This window comes from Pseudorca crassidens, chromosome 10 (genome assembly GCF_039906515.1).
Source record: "Pseudorca crassidens isolate mPseCra1 chromosome 10, mPseCra1.hap1, whole genome shotgun sequence".
Lineage (NCBI taxonomy): Eukaryota > Metazoa > Chordata > Mammalia > Artiodactyla > Delphinidae > Pseudorca > Pseudorca crassidens.
The window spans coordinates 70,717,107-70,738,729 of record NC_090305.1 but is presented as its reverse complement, the minus strand read 5'-3'; the positions used below and the strand labels follow the sequence as shown (position 1 = coordinate 70,738,729).

The window sequence follows — 21,623 nt, the reverse complement described above, 5'->3', positions numbered from 1 at the left end:
TAGATGTAGGGAAGTTGAGTAGGCAATGAGCTCACTGCTATATGTTTTATAACATATGAAGCCATGTGATTCTGAGGTGCAGAATTACACCTCCCACCTCACACTCCAGTGGTCTCAAGTGCTCTCCTGTCTTCTCCCCTGATGGACTCAAGGCCACAATTAGATGGGTGAGGGGCAGCCACTGTAGCAGCTCTTAGCTCTGTTCGTAGCTCTGAACCATGCAAAAGACACTAGGTGGGGCCCTCCCCATCTCTGCCTGTTCCTGTCCTCTGAAGACCCCCCTGGTCATCATGAGGCCTTGGTACCCTCTCAGAGTCACAGCCCCAGGGGTCACTGAGGTGCATTTCTTACTCCTTTCAAAACACTGAGGTGAGCAGCATGACTGAGGGGTGGGGAGGAACTGAGAGAACAGCCGGTAGGGTTCAAAACATCAAAGGGATGCGGGTCCTACTAACCACTTTGTGGACCCCATCAGGAAGCCCACCACAAGCCACTTAGGATACCTCACCTCCAGATCCCGCAACTGGCATACAGGCACCCCCAATCTACCCAGAAAACTACTGGAATAAGAAAATTTAGCAAGCAGGCAAGATACCTATGGTATTGTGTGCAAGTATCTGTGAATATACTAAAAAACACTGAACTGTGTACTTTAAGGGGGTGAATTGTATGACATGTGAATTATATTCCAACAAAGCTGTTTATAAATAAAAATCAAAAGCACCCCCGAGGGTTTCCCTGGTGGCGCAGTGGTTGAGAGTCCGCCTGCCGATGCAGGGGACACGGGTTCGTGCCCCGGTCCGGGAAGATGCCACATGCCGCGGAGCGGCTGGGCCCATGTCCCATGGCCGCTAAGCCTGCACGTCCAGAGCCTGTGCTCCGCCAACGGGAGAGACCACAACAGTGAGAGGCCCGCGTACCAAAAAAAAAAAAAAAAAAAAGCACCCCCGAAACTGAAAGATTCAAGGGCAATATACAAAAATCAACTGTATGAGCAGTTGGGGAATTCTTGATATAGAAGTGCAAAGTTGAAGGATTTCCATTATCTGATTTCAAGACTTACTGTCTTGAAAAACTATAAAGTTACAGTAATCAGGACAGGTGGTGTTAGAGTAAGAACAGACAAAGAGATCAATGATACAGAATAGAGAAGCCAGAAATAGACTCACATTTACACAGTCTATTGATTTTTTTAATGTACCAAGATAATTCAATGCAGAAAGGAAATACATTTTTCACTGGAAAAAAAATCTTGACCCCTATCTAACATCATAGCCAAAAAAAAAAAAAAAAAAAAAAAATTAATTCAAGATGGATCACAGACCTAAACAAAAACTAAAGCTAAACCTATATAAAGCTTCTAGAAGAAAACCCATGAGAATTATTTTGTGACCCTGGAGTCGACAAAGATTTCCTAGGACAGAGAAAGTGCTAAGTATAAAATATTGATAGACTGGACTTCATCCAAATTAAAACCATCTGTTCATCAAAAGACAGCATTTTAAAAAGTCACAGGCTAGGGAAAAGAATATTTACAATACATGTATCTGACAAAGGACTCATATCGAGTATAAGAACTTCTAGAACTCAGTAATAAAGACAAACAATCCAATAAAAGTGGACAAAAGGCTTAAACCAATACTTCATAAAAGAAGATATATGAATGGCCACTAAACACATGCTCCTCATAATTGGATCCATGAGCATTTGAGGACTGAAGGGAGAAATTAAAGTCCCTGCGCTCTAAGGGCACAGGAAAGATCCCACATATGGAGCCTGGGTAAACGAGGGGGCTGGGTCCCAAGATGGAGGCAGACTCAGACAGGAAAGAGGCCAGAGACTGGGGTGTTGGTGAATGTGGTGACCCTAGGGGCAGGGAGGGTGCTGGGGCTTTGAATGCCACCAGGACCTGCTCAGACTCAATCCAGTGGGCAGGGAGGAGCTGCCCCAGGGGCTGAGGAGCAGAGGGGTGACACCATCCAAGCAAAGGTTTTGAGGGTGTGCTGGGCAAGTGGCCTGGGGTGAGCATGATGGGGGTGAGCCTCCTTCTCCAACCCCGTTCTTCTCCACCATTCTTCTCACCCTCTACCAGAGTTTCACCCCAGAGGCTCTCAGTAGACCCCCTCAGGGAAGAGTGGGAAGGAGAGAAGAAAGGAGGGGTCAGTGAGGGTGTCAATGGGATCAGCCCTCTGAATATGCTCCCAGCCCCAGAGCCTGCTGGGGAAGGAAAGCACTGCTCGTCCTGGGGGCCTCACAGATTTCCCTGGTATTGTATGAATGGGTCAGCAATTCAACTCTTCTAAGGTAATCATTGGTAGCAGTTTGGTCTATATACCTTTCTCCCTCTTTACCTGCGTTTATAGCATACGTGTATAATTATATATCTTGACAGTTTTTTACCATCCCATCCAATGATGGTTTTATATCCCATCCAATGGGATCATAATGATGTTCAGCTTTTTCACTTACAAATACATCTTGGGTATACCTTCTCATCAGTACACATGGATCAAATTCATTATTTTTCAACAGTTATGTTGTATTTTATAGTTTGAATGGACTATAAACCATTAAATCAACGCCCAATTTTACCAACTGGGGATATCACCAATGACTACCTTTATACACCTTTACATCAATGGGCCACTATTTCTGGTGTCTTGCTTTTGTAGCTAGGGCTTTGGCCATTTCCAGCAGAAAAGAATGGACAGCACTTCTGTCTTTTCTTTGGAGGGGGCTTAACTGTCGGGAGCCAGCCTGGTGCTTGAGTCATAACTGCCCTTATGACATCATAGGTCTCCCTCCCCCACTTTCTCTCCATGCCATGACTAGAGGAACACAGACCTGAGGGGATTTGAACCATCTACACCCAATCCATGTGGGACCAATGGTGAGTAAGAGAGAGACTGACACACTAGGCTTTTTTAGGGATGTCCCCATAAATCTCTCGGGATGAGGGGATCTCCCTGACATCTGAATACTCTGGGAAGCCCTGTACGCTGGCGATGTGTGGGTTACTTAATGGAGAGGGAGGGAGAGCAGCCTCCCTCTTGCCTTTCCCCTAATTGCTGATTGCAGGAGAAGGACCAGTCCAAAACAATTAATGAACACACCAAAAATGAGCCTCAGCAGAATGAGCTGATCTTGAAATCCTTACCGCCAGCACCATTATCGAACTTAGAGAAGGCAGAGGCAGGAGGAGCCTGGACTTGGATGTCTCTGGTCTTTGTGTCCTAATGCTTGTGGCTAGTGTCTTTTGTATGTTCCAGAGCTAAGAACAGGAATAAACTCATTCTTGTCTGTCCTCTTTCCCCATATTTTTCTAGGCTAAACAAGAGAATATAGCTGCAACAAAGGGAGTAGATGATGCTAATAAGAGACTCAGAGCAGTATGATGCCCCCACCCAGATGACACGGGGCTGGGGGTGGGAATGTGGCAGTTGTGTTTGTGGAATGGAATGGCCAACATATGCGAAGCTGGGCTTAATCAATGGTGTGTGTGTGTGTGTGTGTGTGTGTGTGTGTGTGTGTGTGTATGTGTGTTTGAGCGTGTGCATGTATGTTTGCTTGCTAATTAAGATTTAAAGTTTGAAAGTCAAGAGAAGTGAAGATGGGGAAGAGATAAGAGGTAGAATTTTATGGGATGTGGGAACTTTTAATACTATGTTATCACAGAGGAAGAGAGCAGGTTGTGGATTGGAGCTGCAGTCAAGGATGAAAGAGCAGGATTAGAAGAGGAAGCCACTTCTCCAGTAGCTGAGTGGTGTCTGAAGGGAAGGATCATGGATCCTGGTCAGGCTCAGGTGGACTATGATAACCCTTTGATCATGGTATTCTTGCTCTAGGCTGGCCAACTTGACCCATGTAAAACTGGGTAGCCAGGACAGATATACTACCATTTTACAGATGGGAGCTCTGAGATTCAGAGGTCAATGTGATGTATCCATGTCCATTAACCAGAGTGGGGCAAAGAAAGGACACCTACCTACCTGGTCTTCTGGTTCCAGCCAGTGCCTTGCCCAGTGCTCTTGAGGTTCAGAAGAAGGGGTGATTGTTGATAGGGCATCAGGATCCCTTCCTCGCACACCCTGGGGCTGAAGTGGGTGGGGAATATCCTCCAAATGTTTCGTCTTTTTTCTTGTTAGATCCCAAGAACCCAAAACAGGCCTCCCATCAGTAATCCAGAAGTAGTAAAGATCCAGGCCTGGTGGCGGGGCACCCTGGTGTGCAGCACACTGCTGCACGTGGCTCTCAGAGTGTGGATCATTCAGGGCTGGTGGAGGCATAAGCTGGTGAAGCTGCATGAGAACAGGCAGCGGACAGCTCTGGAGAACTTTACACGGAAGGAGTGGGTAGCAGTCAGGCTGCAGTCCTGGGTCCGCATGTGGCGCATCTGTTGGTGCTACTGCCATTTGCTCAATGCTGCCCGCATCATCCAGGCCTACTGGAGATGCCACTCCTGCGCTTCCCAGGGTTTCATCAAGGGCCACTACAGAGTCACGGCCAACCAGCTGCATCTCGAACTCGAGATCTTGCTGGGCTCAGGGCCTTGCATTGTGACAGAGTGTATTCCCCTTCCAATAAAGCAGTGAAGTGGTCTTTCCCCAGCTTCTCTCTGCTTGATAAGCTCCAGGAGGTCAGGGCCAATGATGGCAAATAGTTAGCATCTCATATGCTAGCTCTGAGGAATTGGCAGGGGTTGTCTGAGGAGGATGATTTTGAGCCACTGTCCAGACTGAGCAGAGACTGTGATTGATTAGCAACGTCTGACATAGGTAGGAAAGTTGGGGGTACAGATCTGCCATGCTGCCAACTCAGGGAGCATCACTCATGTTCAGTCTATGGAAATGGTGCCTCTCCCTAAGGCCGTGTATAATGGAAGCCTGGGGCAGGGGTGGGGTTGTTGCGCACAGCAGCACTTTTGCCAGGAATTCACTCACCAGGTCTAGTTGCTCTGGGTGTGATCTCCCAGCCACCCCCATGGCTGAGAGGAGCACACCCACCCCAAGCTCTTGATCCTGGCTCCTGTTGGTTCGTAAACTGGCCCCTGTACATGGAGGGCAAGAAAAGACCGAAGAAAGAGGCAGATTACCCCAGATTAGTAGGTGGCAGGTTTAGTAAGCAAGGGAACTTATTTACAAGACTTGTCTTGGGCGGCCACAGACAAGTAGATCTCCGTACTTGCTTGCCAGACTCTTGCAAGTTTATATAGAGGCCTTAATGAGGTTCAGCCACATATACCACCCAGATGTTCTCGAGAACACATTACTCTCTCAAGGCTGAATCCCTGAAAATGCCTCCCACTGTGGGAATGGCAGGCAGAACATACATTCCCAGGACAGGGGAGGGGGTGAGGGGCATCTAATTGCCTGGGTCTAGCTTGTGAGTACAGCTGGCGGTCACATCCTTTCAGCGACCTCCAACAGCTCCCTGCTGTATCTTCATACTTGACCTCCAAGTCAGAGTCTGAGCTCCAAACTGAAAATGGTTAGACTGCATAGCCCCTGTCCTCACTCCTACCTCAAACTCTGTCCCTCACTCTCTGATCCCGAATGCAGGCTAGGACTCATTCCCCTCCAGACCTGGTTGGTGTGGGAAGTTCCAGAGGTGTGGAGATGGAGAAAGAAGGCAACCCACTTCTAGCCAAACCTTCTGGTGAGTGTCATCCCCTAGGCTATCACAGACCTAGAGTTGAGAAGCCATCAGTTGTGTCTGCCTCTCCCTCTCCCCAGTCTCTGCAAGAATTGATCCAGGTGGAGCTGAGACCTCTGACAGTCCCTTCTTGTGAAAAGCTGCCACCTGGGGTGAGACTGGCGCCTAAGTGATGATAAAGGGCCGGTTAAGAGGTCAAGGTTAGGCTGCCCTTCTGCCCATCTGGGCACTGCTGTTCCGTGGTTTCCTGCAGAGGGAGGGGTCTAAGGTCTTGGGTTATTCGCCATTAAACCTGCAAACTCAGAAGCCCTATGTCCAGCCCAGCTCCAGCTCCATCTCCTCTGCCCTGGCAAGTTGGTCCTTCAGCTCACATTGCCCAGAAATCTCATGCTCCAGCTCTCTGTCTTGCTCTAGGGCTTGAGCTCTGTCTTTCTTGCTTTGTCCTTCTGTGTCCTGCCCTGTCTCACTCAGGTCCTAGTCTCTCGCTCTTGCTCTGAAGGACTTCTATCTCCTCTCTCCTTGCTTCTCTCTACTGTGTTCAATGTCTCAGAGTAAAGAGCAAGGACTTTGCAGCCAGACCAAGCTAGGTCACACCAACCATGGCTTCCCCACTCACTGCTGTGTGGCTGCAGACATGTCATTTTCCCTCTCAGAGCCCCAGTTTCCTGAGCTGTGAAGTGGGGCTAATGATCCTCATCTTTCAGTGTGAATGTCAAGTAGCATAAAAATTCAGCCTCAGCAACAAAACAAGGAAAGAGGGGTCGCACCCACAAACTTTAAAAACTGGCTGTCAGGGTGGGAGGGAAATAATGTTTAGCCCAATTAAGAAGACCAAAAGTTAGTGTTCCCTACCATCAAAATCAATTGCAAATGTTTGTCTGTTAATGCTTGTCTGTAATGAAAATTTACATGTGTCATCTCTGAAAATGTCTTTTCATTCACATAGGTATGAAGTGAAATATCTGGTACCGCCAAATAGTGATATAAATTCCTGAGCATAGGATTATAATCGAGACTAGTCATCACTTGGAAGATATCTGTAGACTTCTATGAGATTCTTTTCTTGATATTTGCCTTTAAGCATGTCATTACATTGCAGATCAATTACTTCCAATTGAAGTTCAGGTGGTTGTTCCTCAATTGCTTAGATAAAAAAGTTTAGAAATATGGAAACTCCTCTTGTACTTAACATGGAAGTCTGAAAAGTGCTTGCTGCTGGAACTCTAGTTTGAACTCAGAGAATATATCCACTGAAAATTTGCATGAGAATGGTTATCTTGCTTCTTGTTTTAACTTTTGACAGCTCAGGAAGTGCATAAAGCAGCTTGACATTACTTATTTAAAATTATTTGTCAAGGGGCTTCCTTGGTGGTGCAGTAGTTAGGAATCCGCCTGCCAATGCAGGGGAAACGGGTTTGAGCCCTGGTCTGGGAAGATCTCACATGCTGTGGAGCAGCTCAGCCCGTGCGCCACAACTGCTGAGCCCGCGTGCCACAACTGCTGAAGCCTGCACGCCCAAACCCTGTGCTCCACAACAAGAGAAGTCACTGCAGTGAGAAGCCCGTGCACAGCAACAAAGAGTAGCCCCCTGCTCGCCGCAACTAGAGAAAGCCCAAGCACAGCAATGAAGACCCAATGCAGCCAAAAATAAATAAATTTAAAAATTTTTTAATAAAAAAAAATCTTAAAAAAATAAAATTATTTGCCAAAATGACTCTACTTCAGTATAAGTTTCACATAAAACATTGCTTTGCTCATTAATTTCACGTTTAATTCATTAAAAAACATGAAGACTGCAGCAAAACTTATTTCCAATGTCATTCAGGTTTTTTTAAAAATTTTATTTATTTTTGGCTGCATTAGTTCTTCGTTGCTGCACGTGGGCTTTCTCTAATTGCGGCGAGCAGGGGGCTACTCTTTGTTGTGGTGCACGGGCTTCTCACTGTGGTGGCTTCTCTTGTTGTGGAGCACGGGCTCTAGGCCCGCAGGCTTCAGCAGTTGTGGCACGTGGGCTCAGTAGTTGTGGTGCACGGGCTGAGCTGCTCCATGGCATGTGGGACCTTCCCAGACCAGGGCTCAAACCCGTTTTCCCTGCATTGGCAGGCGGATTCCTAACCACTGCGCCACCAGGGAAGTCCCTGCCATTCAGTGTTTGATTATAGTAGTTTAAGGCAGTTTTTCTTGCTCAGAAAAATTTCAATCTTGACCCTGAGCTTAAAAGTCCTCAATAAAACTTTATCACTGCTAAGACATAGAACTGCTGTGTGGTTGATAAGTCAGAATATTCAGCTATTTCTTTTTTTTAATTTATTTTTTATTTTTTTGCTGTACGCAGGCCTCTCACTGCTATGGCGTTGCGGAGCACAGGCTCCGGACGCGCAGGCTCAGCGGCCATGGCTCATGGGCCCAGCCGCTCTGCGGCATGTGGGATCTTCCTGGACCGGGGCACGAACCCGTGTCCCCTGCATCGGCAGGCAGACTCTCAACCACTGCGCCACCAGGGAAGCCCCAGCTTCTATTTCTGATCAAAATTCATGGAACCAATGATGGTTGTCAATAAGTGGCAAGTGAAATTTATCATTGACATTACTGGTTCAGTAACACGATAGATTCAAATATTTTCCACAGAGTACCTAGTGATGAATAATACAATGAATAAACACAGGCTTTAAGCACTTTATATTTTCATAAACTTTGTAAATTTGTTCAACTAAGCCTTTTTTCCCCCTGCTTCACACATATTTTCACCACTATCATTTTTATCACATCTTAGCAGATTCCACTTCAGGTTGTACTGAATTAATGTTTTCTCAACTTTAAAAAATACTCTCAACTGTATTTGTTTCATGCAGACTATTCATAGAACTCAATTCTTCAGTCTTCAAACTTGGCATTTACCCCTTCAATGAACAACAGCTGAACTGTATTGGTAATATCTGTCAACTCATTAAGAGCCAAGGAAATCCACTTGAAGTCATTTGCTTTGTCTTTAATTGACTTTTGATTTTGTTCCCAATGTCTTCAACTCTTGGAGCAGCTATTCTCATTGAAAGGCTAACAGTTAAATTTATTTTCTCTGGACACATTTTTTTCAGAAGCTGCAATTAAACTTGATTTAATTAATTCATCATTAGTAAACATCTTTTCTTGCTTGGCTAACAAATGAGCAAGTTGGAAACGTACTTTGCCTGCAGCCTCATTTTCACTTTTCTTATTTTTGTGGAGAAATTCTGCTGTGATGAGATACTCCATTTAAATCTTTTTAAATTTAAATGTCCCCTGCATTGGCAGGCAGATTCTTAACCACTGCGCCACCAGGGAAGTCCCAATATTGTATTCTTTTAGCACAGCTATATAGCGTCATTGCATAATGAGCACAATGCTTTGCCATTTTCTTAAAAGTGCAATACTTAAAGTCCACTTTTCTCCTTTTTCCATTGTTTTGACATGATGGATATGTACTGGTAATAAAAAATAAGTCACAGCACAGCAATATGTGTGGTACCCAAAACACTATTCAGTTATAACTGTACCACTGCAATTTATTGTGTGCTGAGCAGCAGTGGGAAGTGATGAGTGCCACATATAGTCTGTCACAACTATTCAAATCTGTCATTGTAGTGTACGTGTGGCTATAGCCAACATATCAACAAATAAACATGGCTGTGTTCCAATAAAATTTTATTTATGAACACTGAAATTTGAATTTTATATAATTTTCATATGTCATGAAATATTATTATTTTGAGTTTTTTCAACCACTGAAAAATGTAAAAACCATTCTTTACAGGATGTACAAAAACAGTGGGCTGGGTGTAGCCCACAGGCTGTAGTTTGCCAACCCAAGCCCTAAATCAATGTCCATTACATGGTTCTCAGTCCCCAGTAGGCACAATGTGTGGAAATGGTACTGCACCTGTGACCACCCCTTCTAGTTATATGCTTGGGTGTTTGTGCTTTCTGTCCCTGCACCTTCAGGCTCCATGTTACTGGAGGTTCTAGTTTCTAGAGTTGGAAGGCACACATCAGGGATCACTGTAAGAGTCCCATTAAACTTAAAGCTACAGCTGTGACCTGGTCACTTCAGACTCCTTTTGCCAAGAGTTAAGCAGGCGATGAAAGGTGTCACCACTCTGACAGGGATAATTAACCCTGATATCATGAGGAGAAGGTGAAGGGCCTGCTGCTACACTATGGGAGCAGGGAAGACTATGAGTGCTGCTTGGGTGAGTCATTGGAAGATGTCTTGTTGCTTTGCTGCCCAGGTATAATGGTAGATGAACACAAACATGGCCTGAGAAGTACATGCTAACCAGAGAACCAGGTGCCTCAAGGATGAGGGTCTGAATTGCTGCTTCCCTTCAGGCAAACTGCCTAGATCAGCAGAAATGCTAGTCAAAGGTGAAAGGAATTTAGAAAGGGTGGTAGAGGAAGGGGGAGAGGAGTGTGAGTAATGGCCTCAAAATAAACTGTAGCAGTAGGGACTGAAGTTTGTCTCTCTGACCCTTCTAAGTTTTCCCAGGAGAAAAGACCTACATGAATCCTGAAGAAGCTATTTTTAAATGGTAAAAACTTGCTATGGGAAGCAAGTATATGTGAGTGACATGAAGGGGTGGGCTGTAGTGAATATGTGGACGTAGTAGATCCACTCTACGTAGCTGATGACTCATCCCACAGCTACTGGGAATACTGGCTACTACTGGGTCACTGCTATGTCCCGTACTACGAATTGCCTTTGGCCATAGGGAAGGGATTTGACCAAGGCATGTCCTTTCCTAAGGGGAAGCCTGTAGCTAGTGACTTATCATTGGTGTTATGAGTTGAATTATGCCAGCCACACAGGATTATCCAGTCTTGAACTTCCCCAACCCCACAATACCCTAAACAAGCAATATGGAGACCCTACAGAATTCCCAGATCTGAGGCCCAGGGTGAAAGCAAATGTGTCTCTTGGGCCAGGGCTTCTCTCTCATTGAGGTACACCCAGGGGTTCTGTTGTGGCTCCAGGTCTTAAATGCCCATGGTGAAGTCAGAGTTGGGCTGGGGACCACTAGGAAGAAGAAGAGTCTTTTGTGGGCAACCATCCCACCCACAGCCCTGGAGCAAGAATCCAAGCTGGGCCACTAAGAGGTCTTGTATTCATTCTCAGAATCCACCTGTCAGGACCTCCTCACAGGGACAGTGGACATTCGTGGACAGAAGAGAGCAGCAACAAGACTGTTTAGTGGGGAGAGCCTGAGGATTCAGGGCTGCCACTGGGTATCACCTGAAAAGTCACATTGTCTCACTTTCTTCTGCCCTTCTCTCTACATTTCTCTCTCAGACTCCAAGTCCCCATGTGCCCCCTGCCCCGCCTCCAGTTTTCTCCCTTTCTCTCTTCCAGGTTTTCCCAGTGTTACCCTTCTCTCCTAGCCCCAAAATGCTCTAGACTCCTCATCTCAGACCTGGGGATTTTCAGCGCACCCCAAGCAGAGCGGACAAGGCAGGGCATGGCAGGATCTGTCCCTAGTCATGGAGAGAAGGGTTGCAGGCCCTGAGGCCTTTGGGTCTCCAGAAGAGTGGGCTACGGGTGGAGTCCATTCATTCATCCATTTATTACACATTCAATGAACAATTATTTTTAACCTACTATGTCCTGATATTGTGCAGCCTCTGGGGTCACAAATGTGAAAGCGGCTCAGGCTCTGTCCTCTAGGAACCAGTGAGGGAAGAGGCTGATCAGTAAACAGGTGACTACAGTAGGATCCAATGAGGACCATAGTGGAGATCTATGAGGGGGTTTGGGATTTCTCAGGGTTCAGACCTACGAAGTCACTCCGTTAGGGGCTGCCAGGAAGACAGCTGTGGTGGGGCCTGCATTCAAGGGTAACCTAGCTGTAGTGTGGGGGTGGAGGCCAAAGAAATGACCCAGGCAGGGGCTGATAGGGAAGGGCTCTCTTAGCACAGGCCACTCCCAGCAGACCTGCTTTCCTTCCCCTGCAGGCTCTGGGGCTGGGAGCATATTCAGAGGGCTGATCCCATTGACACCCTCACTGACCCCTCCTTTCTTCTTTCCGCCCCTCCCTGAAGGGGTCTACTGAGAACCTCTAGGGGGAAATTCTGGTAGAGGTGGCAGAGAATGGTGGGGGTGGGGTGGAAGAATAGGGAGACCCCAGAATGCTGGTACTTCTGTGGGTCACCCACAGTGGTCATGAGAGGTGCTTGTATTTTGTTCCCTGTGTCCCTTGCTCTAGCCCCAGGAGATGCACCCCCGTCATGCTCGCCTCAGGCCCCTTGGCCAGCATACCCACAAAAAATTCCCTTGGATGGTGTCACTCCTCTGTTCCTTAGCCCCCGGGGAGGTTCCTCCCTTCCCACTGGCTTCAGTCCGAGCAGGTCCTGGTGACATTCAAAGCCTCAGCACCCTCCCTGCCCCTAGGGTCACCACATCCACCAACACCCCAGTCCCTGGCAACTTCCCTAATCTGTTGTGAGACCAGACTAAGCCATGTAAGGTCTCTGCACCTCAGTCTCCTCATCTGTGAAGTGGGATGAATGTTATTGCTCCATGATTATTACCAGGGACAGCAGGGACAATGGTGACTAGGGACTAGACTCTGGAGCCAGACTAATGGGGGCATTAAACAGATGTGGGTCTCCCAGGGGCATGGCCAAACACCTTTATCTTCAAACAGGTGCTTCTTGTACCTTCACTGTCCCATGCATTGTACTCTACTATTTCCCCATTCTCCAATTTACTCTTATCCTTTCCATTCTCCCATCCCATTAACTTCACATTGACACCCCCCTCCAGCCTTAAATGGCCTCCTCCTCTTCTCTACATCTGCTCTTCCCCTAGCCCCACACTGACTTCCTCCATACTCACTCTACACATTGCAAATGCATTTCTCAGTGACCCCTGGGCCTGCGACCCTGAGAGGGGACCAGGTCCTCACGATAGCCCGGTAGGTTTTCAGAGGCCAGGAGCAGGCAAGAGGTGGGGTCCTGCTTGTGCAGTGGCTGACCTTCACCCATCTCCTCACTGTGACCTTGAGGCCTCAGGGGAGGAAGTTAGGAGAGTGCTTGAGTCCACTTGAGCCTGAGATGGGGGTCCTGGGCTGGTCCTGGGGGCTTATGGGCTTTCTGGCCTGTGTGGGTCTTGCTCTCCCAGGGGCCTGATAACTAGATGACTTACAGATAGGCAAGACATAGGAGGTTTAGCCACAGTAAGGGAGTTTACTCTGTTCTCCCAACCCTGATATCCTCATCAGACATGCTCATTGTTAATTTTTGTGGATATCTTCCTAATTTCCACCACCTTTTAAAAGAATGACTTTATAAGACATGTGTGTAAATCTATGCTTATATTTAGTTGATCTTGATTTGATGAACTTGCTAATCTTGCTAAATCTTGTACATGCTTCTATATTAGTAGATAGAGAACACACCCATTCTTCTAATTGTTATTTGGTATACCATTATTTAAATGAATTGAAATCCATCATACTAAGTAACGTAAGTCAGAAAGAGAAAGACAAGCACCATATGATATCCCTTATATGTGGAATCTAAAATATGACAAAAATGAACTTATTGATGAAACAGAAACAGACTCACATAGATAACAGACTTGTGGTTGTCAAGAGGGGGCAGTGGGGGGAGAGATGAACTGCGAGTTTGGGATCAGCAGATGCAAACTACTATATATATAGAATGGATAAACAACAAGGTCCTATTGTATAGCACAGGATATTCTATAACCTGTGATAAACCATAATGGAAAAGAATATGAAAAAGAATATACATATATATATATATATATATATATAACTGAATCACTTTGCTGTACAGCAAAAATTAACACAACATTGTAAATCAATTATACTTCAATAAAATAAATGTAAAAAGATAAATGAATTGAAATCCATTTAATGAATACCAGCCAGGCTTTAATGAGTATAACTATACACATTTGTGTCAATGGGTCAGTATTTGAGGTATTCTTCTTTGTAGCCATTTACATAGGAAAGAAAGGACAGGTCCTCTAGGTTTTCCTTAGAAGGGGCTCAGCTATTGGGAGCCATCCTGGTGCCTGAGTCATAGGTGCCCTTATGACATCACGGCTCTTTCCCCTCCTCTTCTCTTCTTGCCAGAGCAGTGGCTGGAGGAGAACAGACTTGAGAGTGATGGGAACATCTAGACCCTAACCATGGGTAACTGAGTGTAGATCTGAGGGGATTTGACCATCCCCCAAAGCCATCGGCATTTAATGTTTTATAAGAGACAGTCAGATTTACCCAAGCTTTCTGGAGGGCAGTACATTTCCCATAGTTTCCTCAGGAGGGGATTCCTTCTCATGTTTGAGATTCCAGCAAAGTCCAGGAAGCCTAGTGTGTGGGTGACTTGGCACTTAGTGGTGGGAAGAGCACCCTTACTTTCATGTTTTTCTCTCTAAACCCTGATAAGGACAGCAAACCTTCCAAATTACAATCAAAGATAATGATGAAGTCACATTGATAGAAGAGAGCTTGAAGGAGCAAAGGAGAGGAGAGCAAGGGACTCCACCTCCAACTGCCTACCCACACCACTGCCTCTGCCTTCCCACCCCTCCCTGAGTAGATGGATCCAGGCTGTACTGTGTTGGAGAGAGCCTTGACTTGTGACATCTCTGACCCTTGTGGTCCAGTGGAGTGACCCAAAGGTCTGTGACCATGCAACTTATTGTCCAAAGAGAAATGCTTCAGGGAGTTAAAGAGATACTTATCAAAATTATACCAGGACAATAGGCATAAACTCAGGGTGTGCCAGGCAAACTGGGATGAATGGCCACCATACACAGAGCAGGAAATGAACAGGGATCCACTCCTCCTTGGCTGTCCTTTCCCCCTATTTTCTCCTTAGGCTAAGAGCTGTGAGTCCAGCCAAGGTGTGTGCCAAGGAGGAGCGCAAAGAGTTTGAACCCAGACCACACATGGTTGAGAGCTACAAAGTGGGGATTGTGTTTGGGGAATGCAAAGGCCAAGATACAGGAAAACTGGATCGTGTGTGTGTGTGCGCATGTGTGCACATGTATCTTTGTGCATGTGCATACATCTTTGTGCGTGCATGCTTATGTGCACATGTATCTTTGTGTGTGCATGCATGTGTGCGGAAGCAGGACACTTACTTGATCTCTGAGGTCCAGCTGCTGCCCACAACAGCTCTCCTGCCACACCTTAGGGCCGAAATGTATGTTTCTTTTTTTTAAAATAAATCTATTTATTTATTTATTTTTGGCTGCATTGGGTCTTCGTTGCTGTCTGCAGGCTTTCTCTAGTTGCAGTGAGTGGGGCTTACTCTTTGTTGTGGTGCGCGGGCTTCTCATTTTGTGGAGCACGGGCTATAGGCATGTGGGCTTCAGTAGTTGTGGCACTCGGGCTCAGTAGTTGTGGCTCACGGGCTCCAGAACGCAGTCTCAGTAGTTGTGGTGCAGGGGCTTAGTCGCTCCACGGCATGTGAGATCTTCCCAGAACCAGGGCTCAAACCCATGTCTCCTGCATTGGCAGGCGGATTCTTAACTACTGAGCCACCAGGGAAGTCCCTGTATGAGTTTAATTGTCCCCTGTTTTCTCTTGCAAGGCCCCAAAGTAAGAATCATGATGATGGAAGAACAGAAAGCGGCTGTTTTCATCCAAGCCTGGTGGCGGGGCACCCTGGTGCGCAGGACTCTGCTGCACACGGCTCTCAGAGCGTGGATCATTCAACGCTGGTGGAAACAGAAGCTGGTGAAGCTGCAGGAGAAGAGGCGGCGGACGTCTCTAGAATGCTACGCGCGGCAAGAATGGGCAGCTGTCAAGCTACAATCCTGGTTCCGCATGTGGTGCATCCGCCTTCGTTACTGCCGTTTGCTCCACGCTGTCCGCATCATTCAGGTCTATTGGCGCTGGCATAGCTGCCATACCCGTGGCTTTATTCAGGGCCGTTACGACCTCAAAGAAAACCAACTGAATCTTCAACTTGAAATCTCTTTGGGCTCGCAAGCTTGTAGTGTACAACAGTACATACCCCTTCCAATACAGGAATGACCAGGTCTGCTATATGTGTCCCCAGCTCTTTGTCAGACATACTTCAAGGAGGTCATTGAGCTAATGATGGCAAATACTTGGCATCTCATAAATCAGCTCTAAGGAAGTGGCAGGGGTTGCCTGGGGTCCAGTGTGGAGGATTCTGAGAGTCTGGTGCTCTATGAGCAGGGCCTGTGATTGATTAGCAGTGTCTGCCATGGGTAGGAGAGTTGGGGTTGCAAGGCCACCAAGTCTTCCAACTCCAGGGAGATTCTTTCACAGTGTGGTCTATGTAAATGGTGCCCCGATGTAGTTGTGCAACGTGAAGTCCTGTGTCATCTTTTGCTCTTTCCCCCAAAGTCTTTAAAAAATACTATTTAAAAATTGTGGTAAATACACATAACATAAAATTTACCATTTTAACCATTTTTGAGTAAACAGCTCAGTAAAATTAAGCATATTCAAATTGTTGTGCAGCTATCGCCTCCATCCATCTCCAGAACTTCATTTATCTTGCAAAATTGAAACTCTGTACACATTGAACAATAATTCTTCATTCTCCCCTTCCCCAGCCTCTGGCAACCACTATTCTATTTTGTCTCTATGAATTCGATTACTCTAAATGCCTTATATGAGTGGAATCATACAATATTTGTCCTTTTATGACTGACTTATTTCACTTAACATAAGGTCTTCAAGGTTTAGTTGTTTTAGAGTATTTTTACATTAAGTCCACCACCTTGTCTTTCTCAGGGACAGTTTCTGTTGATTTACTTTTTTCCTTTGAATGGGCCATAATTTTCCTCTTTCTTTGTATGCTTTGTAATTTTTTTGTTGTTGTTGAAGATTGAACATTTGAATCTCATAATGTGGTTATTCTAGAGGTCAATTTTTCACTCTTTCCCTGATTTTGCTGTTTTTGCTGTTGTTGTTGGTTCGTTGTAGGGTGTCTCTGTGCTGGGGATCAGTATAGGTGTAAACTTAAGGTCTTCTCTGGTCTTTTCTGGGCCTCCACCTTTCCCTGGGCATACATGGTGACTTTTAAAATTTCCTTGTATATGTGGTTACTTTTTTTTTTTTTTTTTTGCGGTACGCAGGCCTCTCACTGTTGTGGCCTCTCCCGTTGCAGAGCACAGGCTCCGGACGCACAGGCTCAGAGGCCATGGCTCACGGGCCCAGCCGCTCCGTGGCATGTGGGAATCTTCCTGGACCGGGGCACGAACCTGTGTCCCCTGCATCGGCAGGCAGACTCTCAACCACTGCGCCACCAGGGAAGCCCTATGTGGTTACTTTTAAGTGTCCTAGTCCTTAAGGGTCTGGCTCCCAAAAAGGGAAAAAGAGAAAAGGGGTGGGGGAGGAAGGAGAGGTCCCATCTCTTTAAATCCCCTGTAAGCCACTTCAGCTGGAAGGGGAGGGTGTTGCAACAACTGTGGTGGGGATTGCAACAATGGCCCCTGTCTCTGTTTCTGCACCTCTGTGATCACAAGTAGTCATCAGCAAAATGAGCACAGATCCTTAATATTTGAAGGACAGATTCTTTATTGCTCACCTTGGATTCTGCAAGCTTCATACAAATTTCTCCAGAACTCATTCACGGATGCCTGGAATAGCGCTGGGGGCTAGGGTGTCAGGGATGGATAGCCAGTACCATAAAAGCTGAAATTAACCAAAATTAATGACAGTTTACTGTCCAAGTTTCTGGAATGATGCCTTCAATTAGACCCTAAAGACTCTACCAATAAACTGTTTGAACTAATAAACAAATTCAGTAAAGTTGCAGGATACAAAATCAACATACAAAAATCAGTTGCATTTCTATATAATAAAAATAACCTATCTGAAAAAAGATATTTTAAAAAGTCTCATTTACAACAGCATCAAAAACAATAAAATACCTAGGAATAAATTTAACCAAGGAGGTGAAAGATCTATACATTGAAAACTAAAGAAATAGAAGAAGATACAAATAAATGGAAAGATATCCCATGTTCAGGGTTCAGAAGAGTTAACACTGTTAAAATAGCCTTACCAGCCAAAGCAATCTATAGATTCAGTGTAATCCCTATCATAATTCCAATGGCATTTTTCACAGAAATAGAAAAATTCCTAAAATTTGTATATAACTGTAAAAGACCCTAAATACCCAAAGTATTCTTGAGAAAAAAAGAACAAAGCTGGAGGAATCACACTTCCTGATTACAAAATATATTACAAAGCTATAGTAATCAGAACAGTATGGAACTGACATTAAAAACAGACACAGACCAACTGGACAGAATTGAGAGCCCAGTAATAAACACATACATATATGTAGAGTGAAGTAATATCTGACAAGGGAGCCAAGAATATACAATTGGTAAAGAATGGTCTCTTCAATAACTGGTGGGAAAACTATATCCACATGCAAAAGAATGAAATTGGACACTTCCCTTACACCATATGCAAAAATCAACTCAAAGTGGATCAAAGACTTAAGTGCAAGACCTAAAACCACAAAACTCCTAGAAGAAAACAGGGGAAATACTGCTTGACATTGGTCTTGGCAATGATTTTTTTGGATATGACCTCAAAAGCACAGGCAACAAAAGCAAAAATAAACAAGTGAGACTACAGCAAATTAAAAACTTCTGCACAGCAAAGGAAACAATCAGCAATATAAAAAAGCACCCTGCGGCACAAGAGAAAATATTTGTAAAACGTGTGTCTGATAAGGGGTTAATTGCCAAAATATACCAGGAACTCATATAATCTAATAATGAAGAAAAACAATAACAACAAAAACAAAACCAAACCTAATTAAAAAATGGCCAGTGACCTGAATAGACATTTTTCCAAAGAATACATACAAATGGCCAACAGGTAGATGAAAAAATTACTCAACACCACTAATAATGGAAATGCAAGTCAAAACCACATGTGATATAACCTCACACCCGTTAGAATGGCTATTATCAAAAGACAAATGATAACAAGTGTTGGCGAGGGTGTGGAGATAAGGGAATCCTTGTATACACTGCTGGTGGGATATAAGTTGGTACAATCATTATGTTAATCAGTATGGAGGTTCCTCAATACATTCAAAATAAAACTACCATATGATCTAGCAATCCTACTTCTGGGTATATATCCAAAGGAAATAAAATCACTTTATCAAAGAAATATCTGCATTCTCATGTTTACTGTAGCATTATTCATAATAGCCAAGCTATGGAAATACCCTCTTTCTATCAAAGGACAAATGGATACACATATAAAATGAAATCTTTTTCAGCCATAAAAAGAGAAAGAAATCCTTACATTTGTGACAACATAGATGAACCTGGAGGACCTTATGGAGGACATAAGTAAAATAAGCCCAACAGAGAAAGACAAATACTGTACAATCTCACAAAGTGGAATCTAACAGAGTTGAACAGTGGTTACTAGGGGCTGGGAGGTGCGGAAAATGGGGGGCTGTTTATTAAATGGTAAAAACTTTCAGTTATATGATAAGTTTGGGGATCTAATGGACAGCATGGTGAATATAATAATAATATTGAACTGTATACTTGAAATTTGCTGAGAGTGGTTTTTAAGGGTTCTTGTTTTAAAGAAAAGGTAACTGTGAGGTAATGGATGCGTTAACTTGATTGTGGTAATCATTTCACAATGTATACATATATCAAACCATCATGTTGTACATCTTAAATATATACAATTTTTATTTGTAATTATACCTCAATAAAACTGGAAAAATGATAAAAATATATTCTAGATACAAGTTCATCAAATATGTGGTTTGCAAATATTTTCTCCTGTCACCCAACTTGTCTTTTCATTCTCTTAACAGCGTCTTTCATAGAGCAAAAGTTTTAAATTTGACCAAGTCTAATGTATCAATTTTCCTTTTATGGATTGTATGTTTGCAGTCAAGTCTAAGAACTTTTTGCCTAGACTTTCTCCCATTCCCCCCACTATAGATCTGGCAGCCATTAAAAGCATAAGGGAACAGAGAAATGCAAATCAAAACTACAAGGAGGTATCACCTCACACCAATCAGAATGGCCATCATCAGAAAATCTACAAACAACAAACGCTGCAGAGGGTGTGGAGAAAAGGGAACCCTCTTGCACTGTTGGTGGGAATGTAAATTGATACAGCCACTATGGAGAACAGTATGGAGGTTCCTTAAAAAACTAAAAATAGAATTACCATATGACCCTGTAATCCCACTACTGGGCATATACCCAGAGAAAACCATAATTCAAAAAGAGTCATGTACACAATGTTCATTGCAGCACTATTTACAATAGCCAGGCCATGGAAGCAACCTAAATGCCCATCAACAGACGAATGGATAAAGAAGATGTGGTACATTTATACAATGGAATATTACTCAGCCATAAAAAGGAACGAAATTGGGTCATTTGTAGAGACGTTGATGGACATAGAGACTGTCATACAGAGTGAAGTAAGTCAGGAAGAGAAAAACAAATATCGTATATTAACGCATATATGTGGAATCTAGAAAAATGTTACAGATGAACTGGTTTGCAAGGCAGAAATAGAGACAAAGATGTACAGAACAAATGTATGGAACCAAGGGGGGAAACTGGGGTGGTGGTGGTGGTGGTGGTGGGATGAACTGGGAGATTGGGATTGACATATATACACTAAAATGTATAAAATGGATAACTAATAAAAACCTGCTGTATTAAAAAAATAAAATATTAAAAAAAGCATAAGGAAACACACCATGAGTAACTTTATTCTCATAAATTCAACAACTTAAAAGAAATTAATCAACTGTTTGAAAGTTACACAATACCAACCCAATCAGATGAAACAGATACCTGAATAGTCCCTTGGCCATTAAAGAAATTGAATTTGTAATTTAAAAGTTCTCTAAAAAGAGATCTCCAGGCCCAGATGGCTTCACTAAAGAATTTTTACAAAATATTTAAAGAAGAATTTTCACACCAATTTTACATAATGTCTTCCAGGAAACAGAAAAGGAGAGAATGCTCCCAATTTTTATGAGGTCAGTATTACCTTGATATCAAAATCAGACAAAGGGAATTTTTTAAAAAGTGTACATTAGTACCTCTCAGGAACGTAGAGGTAAAAATCAAACCCAACAAGGTACAAAAGAAATTATACACCAGCACCAACTATAAATTTATCCCAGGTAAGCGAGGCTACTTCAAACATTCAAAAATTAATCAATCCACCATATCAACAGGCTAAAGAAGAAAAATCATATGACTATATATAGTCAGAAACAGAAAAACCATTTGACAAAATCCAACACCCATTCATGATAAAAACGAAACTCTTAGCAAGTTAGGAATAGAGGGAACTACCAAACTTTAACTTGATAAAGAGAATCCACATCTAACATCATACTTTTATTGGTTCTTGGTATGATGAGTGATTTTCTATTGTATGCTGGACATTTTGGATATTATATTAGGAGGCTCTCAAGGCCATTTAAATCTTCTATTCTAGAAGGCAGCATCCTATTTAGGTTTAGTATGTAGATGCTGGCCTACTTTTGTGGGCCCTGTTTCCAATGAGAATTTTCTTTTCTGGGCTCTTTCAATGCAATTCTGGTCTGCTTTATTCTTTTGGTTCCACTGGATCCCTTCTGGTGCCACCTACAAGGTAGAAGCCATTTTCCTGGGTTCCCTCTTGCCATTAGATGGAGGGTTTAGGATGTTGGACTTCTGAGGTAGAGAGCAATATGCTGGCCTGTTCACTGGCCACCTGGTGTCAGTGGGTGTCCCACCCGGTCTCTGCTGGTGCCACTGGAGGAGAGAAGGGCTACCTGGACTGCATTTTGCTGTTGGGTGGAGGGACAGGAAGTTCCTGTTCTGGATCTTCTTCTGTGGCTGGCTGGATGGCCAGGTGCTGCTAGGTCTGGATTGCCTCTGCCACTGACTGGAAGGCCAGGAGATACTAGGCTTGTTG

The 21,623-nt window shown here is 44.2% G+C and overlaps 2 protein-coding genes across 2 annotated transcripts; both read left to right on the top strand.

The window, feature by feature from the left end:
- Positions 1 to 2,027: 2,027 nt before the first annotated feature.
- Positions 2,028 to 4,592, top strand: LOC137232926 (IQ domain-containing protein F1-like). Its single transcript, XM_067755770.1, has 4 exons — positions 2,028 to 2,036; positions 3,079 to 3,192; positions 3,327 to 3,389; positions 4,146 to 4,592. Exons 1-4 carry the CDS (start codon positions 2,028 to 2,030, stop codon positions 4,590 to 4,592), a joined length of 633 nt encoding a protein of 210 aa, XP_067611871.1.
- Positions 4,593 to 5,615: 1,023 nt separating this feature from the next.
- On the top strand, positions 5,616 to 15,695 carry LOC137232925 (IQ domain-containing protein F5-like). Its single transcript, XM_067755769.1, has 2 exons — positions 5,616 to 5,655; positions 15,250 to 15,695. Exons 1-2 carry the CDS (start codon positions 5,616 to 5,618, stop codon positions 15,693 to 15,695), a joined length of 486 nt encoding a protein of 161 aa, XP_067611870.1.
- Positions 15,696 to 21,623: the final 5,928 nt, after the last annotated feature.